The sequence below is a fragment of the Xyrauchen texanus genome, chromosome 21 (genome assembly GCF_025860055.1).
Source record: "Xyrauchen texanus isolate HMW12.3.18 chromosome 21, RBS_HiC_50CHRs, whole genome shotgun sequence".
NCBI classification, from domain to species: domain Eukaryota; kingdom Metazoa; phylum Chordata; class Actinopteri; order Cypriniformes; family Catostomidae; genus Xyrauchen; species Xyrauchen texanus.
Genome location: NC_068296.1, coordinates 19,005,065 through 19,019,316, shown reverse-complemented (window position 1 = coordinate 19,019,316; position 14,252 = coordinate 19,005,065). Strand labels below are relative to the sequence as shown.

Below are 14,252 nucleotides of genomic sequence, written 5' to 3'. Positions count from 1 at the left end.
TTTTTCGCAACAATGGACAACACCTAGATCTCACCTTCAGTCGATTACTACATCCTGCCATGACACGTCTTCAGAGACGCCCGTGTTTTCAACCACACGTAACACTGGGAGAAACTTTACCCTTCTAAGACAACATAAGCCACCATGGCACTCTAGCGTTTGAATTGGACACTTTACATCAGACTGTGTGTTTTCTAAATAACTTAATCTTATATTACTTAAGCAGCACGCGCTTAAGTAAAGTTTGATAGACAGTCCTATGACCCTCCTTCTTCTGCGAGCTGATTGGCTGGAACGTCTGTCAATCTACTAAGTGATTTTCGCTAACGCTAGCATTCTGGGTTGCGGTGTGAAGTATCTGTATGTGTAATGTGTAAGACATTTTTGTCGGCGCAATGTAGCTGATTTTGTCTAAAAAGGTGAGTGTGAACTAGTTTCGTATGAATAATTGGGCATATTATTAAAAAAACGAAGTTTTAACTCTGTAGCTGATACTTTAAATGGAACTTTATAATTAACCGACTTTTGTTTACAGTAAACACACTACATGTTATACATATGTAAGGTAAGTTTTGTTGGTTTTTGTCAATGTCAGTTCGTGTAACGATGCTTTGGCCTGATCCGCTGTTTATTCGGAGTCAAACAATCAGTTCTGATTTTTGTTTGCTACAAGAAGTACCACCGTGTCACCACAATGTCATAAACACTATGATTCGTTATTTCGTGTTGTTTCCTTTCCACATTATGTTTTTCACAACTTTTTATTACAAATATATTCTGCTTGAACTACAGATAAGTCTATTCTTTTTCTCTTCAATGGTCATTTATTTTTTCTCTTTTATTATGTTAACTGTAAGTCCATGTTTATTGTCTAGTTGCAGTGATGAGGCGTGGAGAACCTCTTCCACGGGCCTTTCAGGCTCCTGTGGATGTACATGCCAGTGCAGATGGTCAAGTTTACATGTTCAGACAAAGACCAGAAGAACTAGATGTATCATCTGAGGATGAGGAACTTAATGTCATGGAGCTTTGGCCACGGAGCAGAGAGTCATCATCACAGGAGTCACAGGAGAGAGAAAGAGTGGGAGGAATGCTTTTGCTGGAAAGAGACATCTCCCATGAGGACAATCTCAACAAACTGGCCCTACAATATGGATGCAAGGTATTCTGTGTAATGTTGAAGTGTTAGTTCACCCAAAAATGAATATTATGTCATGATTTATTTGTCCACTTGTTTTTCCCATGGAATGGTGAAGGCATAGTCACCATTTAATTGCATTGCTTTTTTTTTTTTTAATGCAATGCAAGTGGATGGTGACTTGAGGAAAACATGCCTATTATCTCATTTTCCATGAGATCCAAGGAAGAAAAGTAATTCAGGTTTGGAACAACATGAGTGTGAGTAATTATTGGGTGAACTATCCCTTTAAGTAATAACATAACATTAACGTTACATTGTTTAAAGTTGTTTATACAGAATACCCGAATACACTAATAAGTCAAAATGTATTACATTGATTGAAGTCCAGTAGCAATTATTTGTAAATGTGTCAAAATGATGCCTCATGCATTATTTTTGATAAAGTTACAGTGGCATTTTGCAAGGGCGTTACAGTTAATTTGAATCAACATTGTAGACAATGACTTTCTGTCCACGGCAGCAACAATGCTAACACTGTATGGTGAGGATTAGTTGACATACACACAAGATGCTTTATGCTGTTTAAAAAAAACATAAAGATGAAGTACAACTAAATGGGATAGAACTAGGGCTGCATCTAACGATTATTTTTGTTGTTGGTTAATCTATCGATTATTTCTTCGATTAGTCGACTAATCTAACGATTATTTTTCCGATTAATCTAATGCATATTTTTGGGATTAGCCGATTTATCCATTGGCAAACTTTCCAATAAATAATAAGTACAACTTCTACATTAGTATTTCAAACTTTTATTAATTCATTTTCTGAAATTTTTTTTTGTATCTGTCCCTATTCAAATAAACAATAAATAAATAAATAAATACACTAGATTACAGCCTAGGCTACTGTTAATATGTAAATATAACGTTATTGTTTGTTTTTAAAGTCTACATTAGAGACATGCGCGGGACGGATTTCTCTCTTAATAATTCCTAAAAAGCGGACATCTCTGTTATTATCAATGAAACTGACTGCACAATGAATCTTTCATTATATCGATTTGCCAGTATGCAGAATTCAGCACTGAACAAAAAGTCCATTTTGAGCGGTGAGGAGATTCCATATTAAATGCTTCTGATTGGCCATTGCGTTCAAGAAATCAACACATATGTCTGTGATTGGCTACATTGTTAAACGCTGCAAACATGTTATACATAGAAACGATTTACAGGCCAGGGTCTATCTATTTTGTTTTAGTTGTTCTTGTTGCTTTTGTGCAACAGATGAATGACAATTTATTTGTTTTGAGATGTTCAATTTATAGATTTCTATTTTGCGGTAGTCCCGCGAATCGTTTTATTCTCCCGCAACCAGCACACACACGAGTGCATTACCGCCCGCGCCCGCACTCGGCCATCAGATCCCGCGCCGCACTCTGTTGTGTTGGGTCCCGCGGGAGTGCATGTCTCTAGTCTACATGTGCATACACAACTTTTAAAAGCGGGCAATTTAAATGCACTGAAGGCTTCGTTGACAGATTTAAGTTGAAGTTATAAATGAAAGTCCATTTTATTGTCGCCGAATGGGCCAATAAATTACATCTGCACCGTTAGCAATTAACACTATTAACTAGCACACAAACTGTAATAGCTGAAAAAGAAGGTATGACCGCAACAACAACTCCAAAAACTCACTGTAATAAAGCCTACTACTTACCCAGCTGGCTCGTCGTTTTGAGTTCGCGAGAGTCACAGGATGTTTCCTTTTAAGTTGCTCGTTCATAGCAGTTGTGCTGCCATAGTATGACATTTCCGCTTTGCATAGTGAACAAAGCACCTTTCTGTTCGGCTGTAGTTTAAAGTATTCCCATACTTTGGATGATCGTGGTCTGGCTTTATGTGATAAAGCCAGATTGTCATTTTCACCATGAGCTGGATCAGAAGCCGCCATTACTCGATATTTAAACGTAAATAATGAATGTGACGCGTCGACGCATTTCATTCGTGTCGACGTATTTTCATAGTCGACGTAATCGATGACGTCTACGCGTCGTTGCGGCCCTAGATAGAACAGATCATATTTTTAAAAGTATAACGGCAGCTTAAAAATAAATTTTTAAGGTATGACCGTGTGTTAGAGATCGACCGATATATCGGTTTTGCAGATTAAACGGCACCGTTAACAGATTTCTGGAACTATCGGTTAATGGCAAAAATCCACACCAATAGTTTTCACCATTGCATCCGGTGCTGGAGTGTCTGAGAAGGGTCCGCTGTCATTTCCGTATGAATGGCGCCATCTGCCCGTGGGTGTGATCATATTAGGGATAATTAGCTGAGCCATGAGAAACTGTACATCGCTTTGTTTCATACAGATTACATTGCAGGAGAATATTTGTTTTAAATTTGATTTAAAAGTAGACATTTTAAACTTTCTTTAGACATATGTTTCATGTTTGTGTGATAAGTATTTGCGGAGTTTCAGTTCAATTTTGTGACTCATTTCAGAAATTTGCTCATGAATATAGAGACTGCTGTAAGCTCACCCTTTTTATTTTCTTTATTTTACAAAAATGTTATTTTTCTTTGTTGTTGTGAGGGTACACAAATAAAAGTAGACCGTTAATAGTCTCTAATGATGTCTTACACTTATCTGTATGCCCCAAAATGTATTTTATACATTTAAATGTATTTGTTTCCGCTGTAATGATGAAAAAATCCAGCAGGACGCGCCAGCGACTTTGAACTATTTGTCCAGTGAGTTCACTTTCAGTAAACAAGCTTTTGAACATTTAAAAATTTTACCTCGGTATCACATTTGCTGAGCTTCTTCAGAAAATGTAAATTGCATTTCAATTTATTTTTAGATGGCAATCAAGTTCAGTTGGTTATTAAAAGTTGCTTGACAAATATTCGGGACATAATGCAGTTGTGATGGCGATGCTTTAGATTAGTTGATTGTTCAAAATAGCCTATTGAATATCAGAAATGTATCATGTAAACCCTGATATTACATTGCATATATTTTTCTTTAATAGCTGTGCACACAGCAGATGGATGGTCCTTATACTAAGACCGAAAGTTTCTCCCAGTACTTGGTGCAGGTTGCCACCTTGAACAGGGCCATGACGATTTGCTTTTGGGTCAGAACCTGTGACAACCTGTGATAGGCACAACATCAGGACCAATATTACAGTCCTATCAGAAGGGCAACAGCTCCCTTTTGATTGCAATTCCTCATCTTATGATTGCATTTATTTGTGAAATTAAAATGACAGTAAGATGGCTAATTTTAATGAATTTTCTCAATACTCTCCCCATTTTACCAAAATTTAGGAGGAAAAAAAAATGATTGACATATGGGAGGCGAATTAGCGATAAACACACATTTCTCTTATGGAAATGACTTAAGGGCAGATTTATTTTGCGATAAACCAAAGTGCACACCATTTTTATCAATAAAAGTCTAATTGAATGGAAACAGGCAGAAGACCCAAGTATTGCCAAATATTTTTTACGCATTTTCACTTTGTCGATAACAAAATAGCACAAAAAGTGGATGGAAACTAGGCTACTGATGCCGTGTGATGTTTGTTTTGACACTCTGAATGGAGAGGAATACTTTAGATGTGGATTTAGACATCAACAACGAAAAGGTATGTATACAGTACACTAAAGTACACGTTGTCATATCATTATAATGTAATTAATTTGTTGACTAGATGCCGCATTAGTAGAGAACAGCAGTATGTTTGCCAACAAGGCTGAGAGGACGCTAGAATTAAAGCTATCCTCAAGTGGTTAGAACAATGTGGCAAAAAGGCACGCAAGTCCTACACAAATGTTTAAATGTCATAATCTTTACCATTTATTTGTTTTTTTTATATCCAACTGGTCAAGTTTATGCATTCATTAGCCAGCTACATTGCATATTTAAAGCTAGTGATGTGAGAAAGCAAATTAATAGCTTCATGCAGCCGAGAGAAACGTATAAACAAGTCAGAAACATCTGATTTCAATAAAAAAAAAATCCTCACAGTAATAAGATGACTTCAGATCGATCACATTTTTGTGCTAAACAATTCTAGACACAGAGAAACAAATACAGTTTAACAGAACGTAGGCGTCTCAATATGCTTTTATAGTTCTTTTTAATTAGACACATCATCTAAAAAACAGTGCTCCACGAGACGCTAAATAAACAAAAACAGAGGGAAACAAAGACTTTCTAGCGTGTTTACATAGAAAAACAAATGGATGGTTGCAAAAGCGTTCCGTGTGAATTATAAGCATTTCTCAGATTAAGCAATAAGTTGCTTAAATGCTTTGTCGGGAAAGATGTTCAACTTGGAAATGTCTCAAGATCCTGTTTGGACAGCCTCTGACCCGAGCTCGTAGTCTGAGCCGCTTCACCACTGCGTTCAGCCGAATACCACTGCTATCTGTAGCCTAGTTTCCATCCATCTTTCGCGCTATTTTGTTATTGACAAAGTGAAAATGCGAAAAATAAAATTGCGACATTTGCCACCTTCTGCCCGTTTCCATTCAAATGGCCTTAAAAAGGGTGTGCGTGATGACGTCATTGCCGCATGTGTTTTTGTTTAGCGCAAAAGAAATCTGCCTTGAAGCTGTTTCCATTCAGAAATGTGTTTATCGCTAATTCGCCTCCGAACTGGTATTGAGACAATTCATTCAAATTAACCAGTTTACTATCATTTTAATTTCACAAATAGAAGGAGGAGGAATTGCAATGAAAATTGCCCTTCTGATAGGACTGTAATATTGGTCCTGATGTTGACCCTATTGCAGGTTGCCAACCCGAAAGCGGATCGTCATGGCCCTGTTCAAGCTGGCAACCTGCACCAAGTAGTGGTGGAAACCTTCTGTCTCAGTATAAGGACCATCAATCGATGTGTATATGCGGTGTGCACAGCTAATAAAGAAAGAAAAAATATGCAGTGTAATATCAGAGTTTATGAAACATTCCTGATATTTAATATTTTGAACAATCATCTAATCAAAAGCATCGCAATCACAACTGCTTTATGTCCTGCGTATTTCTCCAGCAACTTTTAATGACCAACTGAACTTAATCATCTAAAATTTATTTTAGCTTCAAAATGAAAATGTATATTTTCTGAAGAAACCTTAAATGCGATCTGAGGTAAAGTGTTAAAGTGATAGTTTATAGTCTTGAAAAAAGTGCAGAACATTCTGAAAACTTCATTCAGCCAACTTTATGCATCTACAGAACAGGGTAAAGCTAATTTAAGTGTGAGAAAAGAAAAGGCATATGTCTAAAAAGATATATATGTTTTTGTTTGGTCATTTATTTTTTTAATTTAAAGACTGCAGTCTATTTTGAATGGTGTGGAAAAGCAACATTAATAAATGCACAGATGGATACTGCGATTTAAATTAATCGCAAACAGTGGCCATTCATTTGTTCAACGTGCACAAGATATTTGTGTTGACACTCCTGGGTTTTCAGATCAGCTCTGTATGCCATATAGAAGATAAATCCATAATCATGTATAATAAATTGACATGATAACATAGGCTAACTATTGGGACAAACTCTATCATGTGGCACAACATTTTTGGGTTAATGCCAATTTTAGCATCAAAAAGTGTTTCCAAACCATTTTTTCGCAACATTTGATGTATCGACATAGTTTATGCGCTTGCATTAAGCTGAAAAATATGATGTCAACATTTGTGACATTTTAGCGATAATGTGCATTTCCGTCATCTTTTATTTTGATGCGCTAAAACTTTTCACAAAAATTCCTTGGTTGGAAACGTAGTTTGTGAATATTGCTACTCTACATTCAACTGTACTGAATAAAAAAACAATGTGGTATTTTGCTATTATTATGAAGCTTGAGTCTGGAGTTGTTGGAATCAGTGCAAGTGTAACTCAATCTGAACTGTCTATTGAAGCGTCCCCCCACTCATTTTACTTTTGAAGTAACATTTGAGAATATGGACCCACTAAAGCATTTTATTTATTTATTTTATGCACATTAGTTGAAAATGAAATACTCTTTTATTTTACATACAGGTTAGCAATGTTCTATACAATAATATTACTGTGCTGAATGGTTTATGTATTTATTGCGCTCTCTTAATTTAAAAATCAGACTTCAAATACAGTATATTAATATTTATATATTTATTTCATTTAAAAAAGTGCAATTCATTTACATGGTTCAGTCAGTACTGTTTATTTTATTTTTTTTTATAAAGTTCAGCACTATTTTTCATTCAGTATACATTTTAAAAATCGGTTGATTATCGGCAGTTACTACCCAACTTCCTTATCAGTATCGGTAAAATCCACTATTGGTCGACCTGTGTGTCATTTATGTTGTAGAACAAAACATCCAAGTTTCGTCAAACAGTGTTTACAGCAGACATTATTTTACTTATAAGTTCAAAAACATTAATATGCAGAGATAACTATAAGTAATCCATTCATTGGTCAGTTCTTCTGAAAAGTGTAAACACTGGCTGTGTCTTGTTTCAAAGGATATGTGCTACTCAGGATATGAGTCCTATGAAGGCAGTGGTCTACTGAGCATACTCAAATAAAATCTCTTCATTTAAACGAGATGGCACTCATAAAAGGAAAATTAACGTGTCATGGTTGTTATGACAGCAACAGCAGATAACTATGTAGAAAGAAGAGAAAATTAATTTTGCTGCCATAATTTTTATATACTTTATAATACTTTATTTTACATTATAAATTGTTAAAATGTAACATTTTATGTATTTTATTCCCATCATTGCTTGCATTTAAATATCATATTTTTGGGTAAATTAGCATTATTTTTTCCAGATAAATTATGTAAATTTTTATTGAAGCAAATAATTGTGTGTTGTCGCCAATAAAGTATATACCTATTGCATCTTCTGAATTCCTGTGAAAGAAAGCTGCATTCGGAGTGTCCTACTTGCTTTTCTGAAACAAGACAGCCTCTGTGATGTATGCGACCTGTGGCTGACAAATGCGACATCTGGAGCACACAGCCTTCCAAACGAGACACAACTAATGTGGCTCTGGGGCGCTATCAAAACACTTTTTTGTTTGTTTGAGTGTCACGATCAGCACAACACAGCAATATTGGCAACCATTGGCCATGAGTTTGGGACTATCACTTTCTCCGCCAAAATGGTTTATGAGGGGAGTGCTCTGGAAACGTGTTTGAAAATAGTTAATTATTTTTGCAATTCCGTTTGGTGCTGCTAATGGCAAGGAAATTACACACTTAAACTTAAATGTAATCCTACTTTACTGTTTCCAGGTGGCTGACATAAAGAGAGTGAACAACCTTTTTCAAGAGCAGGACATGTATGCACTGAAGTCCATCAAAATCCCTGTAAAGAAGCATGGCCTTCTAACAGAGGCAAACTCTGAGCTCAGGAACCCCCAGCAAAAACCCTCTTCTGATGCAGTACCACCAACCAATCAGCAGCCAGACAGTGTTGAAACAAGCATCTCAGGCAGACCTCAGGAGCAGGAGTATACTGACTTTCTTAAAGCGGTGGACAATGACATTGAACGTCTAATCCAAAGCACAGACTCTCCAGAAGAGGGATTTTCTAGCAGCATCGGGGCATCCAGGCGATGGGGATGGAGAAACCAACCCTTACGCAGCTACGGTGCAGACTGGGGTATCCAATGGTGGAATGCTGTGGTCGCCATGTTACTAATTGGTATTGTCCTACCAATATTCTATGTGGTATATTTTAAAACTCAAGATAGTGGGGAAGCTGTAGTGGATAATAGAGTGGTCAACATCTCTCTGCCTACCTCAAACATTACAGTGAACCATAGAAATATAATCGGCAACCACATTAAGGAAAAGCAGGTATAGCTTTATAAAATTAATGTGTGCCTATGGTGTGTGGCCTTTTAAATTTGTTTGATGCATTGAATTTTCCTTGGTACTTTGCATATACACTTGACAAAGCCCACAAGCCTGTTAAGCCTAAATTATAATAATACATTTACTTAATTTCATCTGCTTAGTGATATCATAGTTAAAGAGACAGTTTACCCAATGAGATTATGAATTTGCATACTCACACCCCAATCTGAAGGTTGAAACCATTTAATAGGTCATTGGTGCTAGATTTCATTTATTGAAAATAGTTATGGAATCACAGAGTATTTCTCAATTGTACTGTGGGAAAAACAAAAACTTTTAAAAGTCATTATACTGTAAAACACATTTTATCATCGGTTTACTTTTCCATAGAATTTATCATATAAATGTCTTTGTATCTCACTGCTTGAAAAAGTTCACTGATCACAATGTATTCATGGATAATAATATTGTTTGACTGAAGGGTATTTTGTGCTCTCAAATTTGAATCAATTTCTTTTTTCTTGATTTAGCAAAACCCTAATGCCAAATAGTTTTATTTTTTTTTAAATGTGGAATGACACTGGTGTCATCAGTGCCAAATAATGGACGTGTATTAAATCACTGTTTGTTCAGTTGTTTGAAGTGCAATAAAGTCATATCTGAAGTAAATTTAAATATCTGAGAGAACTAAACATTAGAATGCATGCTGAAAGATAATGTATTAAAGTTAACAATAGGCAGGTTGAAATGTCCTGACCAATGAATTGTTATATTAAAATATACCTTTTAAAACCTGGTACTGGTTTTATTTACAGAGCTGTTCTGCATGGGAATGCGGTGGAGTTCTGGACACAATGGAAACCTGGGTGTCAGTTAGTTGATTTTAAATGTCTACTGCATACTATGAAATAGCCGTATGACTAGGATTGTGTTAGTGTCCTTGAAAGTAGCTTGGTAGATTTGTTTTATATTTATGAGATAAAGACAACAGTAGTTTTGATGGGAAACTGTACAAACCAATAATACCCTATATGTTTAAACAGTTATAACTTTGTTTCAGATATTTGTTGCTGTCTGCCTTTTTTAAATTTAAAAATGTTTGTTGGCAGGACATAGAAAGCTATGCTTCCTGGTTACACCATGCAGAATCAAAAAAAATATATATATATATATATATATATATATATATATATATATATATATATATATATATATGCTTAAATGTTTGAAATTAGTTTTGTATACAAAAACATAATTGTGCCACCATAGTTATTTCATTATAAAACAAAAAAAATTAAGTTTTTTTTTTTTTTTTTAAATGGGTGACTACCGAATAATAAAGAAAAGCAGCTACTAAGTGCACAACATAGATGGGAACTCCTTCAATACTGTTTAAATAGCATGCTAGGGTGATACCTCAAGAAGTTGGTTGAGAAAATGTCAAGAGTACATTTCTGCAAAATCTAGGCAACAGGTGACTACTTTGAAAATGCTAAAATAAAGCACAGTTTTGATTTATTTTGGAATGTGAGTCACAACATAATTCCCATAGTTCCATGTATGTTTCTCCATAGTTTTGATGACTACTATTATTTTAAAATTTTATAAATAATTATTTAAAAATAATTATAATAAAGAATTAAGTGTTTCAAAACTTTTGACTGGTAGTGTGTGTGTATTTATATATATATATATATATATATATATATATATATATATATATATATATATACAAGGGCCTTATATGTAAGTCTTGTTTGGCTGAGTTCTGTTGAGGCCTGACTGCCCTTATGTGGCTTATAGACATGCCAGTATTCTCCCAGAATTTAACCAGAAGAACACCAAGCCTGCTCAATGCTTTAATTTACTGCACAATAAATCATACATAAACCATTAAATCACAATCTTATTTATTTGAAGTAAAAATGTCATGTTATACATGAAGAAGTGTGTTGGATGTTGGTAGTAACATTGGAAGTTGAAAGAATTGTCTAATGCATGATGTTAGTGTACTTACAATAATTTTATGTTTCATTTAAGATAATGTTTAACATAAAATAAAAATTTTATTAAAGGTTTTCACAATTGCTAAGATATATTTCTTAAAACTTTTACCCATTTTCTCACAATTTTAAACACAAAACCAAATCTTCAAACTACATTTCATAAAACATCTGACTCTTCTGGCAAAATCAAACAATTGCCTCAAAACCATTACATCTGTGCTCAAAATCAAACAATGCTTTCAGATCATACACACATCCAGTCAATAAATAAACACTACAGAGCATTCATTAGACACTTCATAAAAAAATGGAGAACACAGGGTCCAGATTATTTTTTTTAATGTATTGTATATAGTAAACGCTTTTTGAAAGAAAAAAAGGATAATCACAATTTAGTACAGTGAATATATTGTATACTGCAAGTAATACAGTATTGAATGTCTATATATTCAGCACTTGCATACTGTAAAAATACAGTAGTCCAACAGCAAAAGAACAAAGAACACTCTAACTGAAAAGCACATTGCATTACACTCAAAAATGTTGTGCAACTGCAAAATCAGTGAGAGATTAATTCTGCCTCAGCATCACGTCTCTGTGCTGGGTCCAGACAGAGGACTTCGTCCACATCACTGGCAACATTGTCCTTGCCAGGCATTAGGGGGAAACCCCTCTGGTGTGTCATCATGTTGAAAGAGCCCTTGGTATTGGTGATTATATTGTAAGTAATGTGGAAATAGAGACTCCAGCCACTATTGTTAATTGCATTTCGTGTGCCAAAGCATCTGACAACAAAATCAAATTTACAAGTGCTGACTAATGCTAAACGTAGATTTTCTAAAATTGTTATTCATGTCAGCACTAACGATGTCTGGCTTCGCCAGTCAGAGATCAGTAAAGATAATGTTAAAGAGGTGTGTGAATTTGCAAAAACAATGTCAGACACTGTAATATGCTCTGGCCCCCTCCCTGCTCGTCGTGGTGACAAGGTTTATAGTAGATTAGTGTCACTGAACGGCTGGATGTCTTAGTGGTGTCTGGAGAATAGAATAGGATTTATAGACAATTGAAAGAGTTTTTGGGGTAGACTTGACCTGCTAAAAAGAGACGGTTACTTAGTGGACAGGATATAAATGTAAGTCTTTTGAACTAATAATGCTTAATGTGACACCGTCAGATATAAATAAAAAAAACTGTGGAAAATGGAGTGCATGTGGAAGAATACAAAATTAGAAGTATTTCATGGAGCATGGAAAGATAGTGTCTGTAACAATAGACAGGCACTAATAGCTGCCAGGTCAGCATATTTTAGTAAATTCATAGAAAATAACCACAACAATCCTAGGTGTTTTTTCAGTACTGTGGCTAAATTGGTTAGAAATAAAGAACCAGATATTATGTTGCAGCACAAGAGTAACTTCATTAATTTTTTTTTACAGGTAAACTTAATCTAAAATAATCAGAAATAAAGTTGGAATTATGCAATCATCTGTCATAGCACCTCAGAAAACAGTGTCTCATATTTTTCCTCACGTGCAACTTCAATCCTTCGCTGTCATAGGTCATGAAGAGCTAACAAACTTATCAAAACATCAAAAGCCACAACATGTTTGTTAGATCCAATAACAACTAAGCTCTTAAAAGAGGTATCTCCTGTAATATCAGAACCTGTTTTTAATATTATTAACTCCTCGCTCTCTTTAGGACATTACCCAAGAAACTTTAAATGGCAGTTATCCAACCGCTTATTAAAAAGCCACAACATGATCCTGGAGAACTGGCTAATTATAGACTGATTTAAAATTTCCCGTTTATGTCGAAAATACTAGAAAAGGTAGTATCCTCCCAAATATGTTGATTTCTACAGAGAAATAGTATATAAGAACAATGTGAGTCAGGATTTAGGCCTAATCACAGTACAGAAACTGCACTTATCAGAATTGCAAATGACTTGCTCTTATCATCTGATCGTGGCTGCATTTCACTTCTAGTGCTTTCAGATCTTAGTGCTAGATGATAATCACGACATTCTCTTGAATAGGCTAGAGAATTATGTTGACATTTGTGGAATTGTATTAGCATGGTTTAGGTCCTATTTAGCAGATCGCTATCACTTTGTCTATGTAAATGAGTAATAGTCAAACCAAACAAAAGTAAAGTATGGAGTGCCACAGGGATCAGATTTAGGGCCTCTGTTTTTCTCCTTGTATATGCTTCCCCTGGGAGATATTATCAGTGGAATCGTGGAATAAGTTTCCATTTCTATGCCGGCGATACCCAACTTTATATTTCTTCAAAACCTATGAGATTTCACAATTCTCCAAATTAGCAGAGTGTATCAATGAAATAAATTATTGGATGGCCAGAAATGTCCTTTTTCTCAATTCCGACAAAACAGAGGTACTAATTATTGGACCAAAAACCTCTAAAAATAAGCCACTAAAATATAATTTGACTCTAGATGGATGTACTGTTACATCATCTTCAACACTGAAGAACTTAGGTGTTATATTTGATACCAATCTGTCCTTTGAAAATCAAATTACCAATGTTTGTAGAACAGCATTCTTCCACCTAAGAAATATTGCTAAATTATGGCACAGGCTCTATGTTGCTGATGCCGAAAAATGAATGAATGCATTCATGACCTCAAGACTAGATTATTGTAATGCATTACTAGGAGGATGTCCAGCTAGATCAATAAATAAACTTCAATTGGTTAAAAATGCAGCAGCCAGAGTGCTAATGAGAACCAAAAAATATAATCATATAAGCCCCATTTTATCATTGTTACATTGGCTACCTGTTATATTTTGTTTTAATTTGAAAATTCTGTTAACTGCGTACAAAGCTTTGAATGGTCTAGCTCCGCAGTAATTAAGTGACCTTCTACCTCGCTATATTCCATCACATTCATTACAATCACAACATTCTGGCCTGTTAATAGTTCCTAGGATATCAAAATCCACAAATGAGGTAGATCCTTTTCATATTTGGCTCCTAAACTATGGAATAGTCTCCCTAACACAGTTTAAGTCTAAACTAAAGACTCATCTATTTAGCCAGGCATACACCTAATTTATCCTTCAACCCACAATGATGCTGCTTTAGTTAGGTCTGCCGGAACCAGAAACATTGATCATGATCTATATAACTCTGCAGTAAATTGAATGTCATCTATGTAAATATTATTTGATTTGTTTCCCTGTCTCAACCTCAGGACTCC

The 14,252-nt window shown here is 35.1% G+C and overlaps 1 protein-coding gene across 1 annotated transcript; it reads left to right on the top strand.

Annotated features, from left to right (window-relative positions):
* The first annotated feature begins 278 nt into the window (after positions 1-278).
* Positions 279-9,823, top strand: LOC127661253 (lysM and putative peptidoglycan-binding domain-containing protein 4-like). The gene is made up of 3 exons (XM_052151874.1): positions 279-419; positions 876-1,162; positions 8,454-9,823. Exons 2-3 carry the CDS (start codon positions 884-886, stop codon positions 9,024-9,026), a joined length of 852 nt encoding a protein of 283 aa, XP_052007834.1. The 5' UTR covers positions 279-419; positions 876-883; the 3' UTR covers positions 9,027-9,823.
* Positions 9,824-14,252: the final 4,429 nt, after the last annotated feature.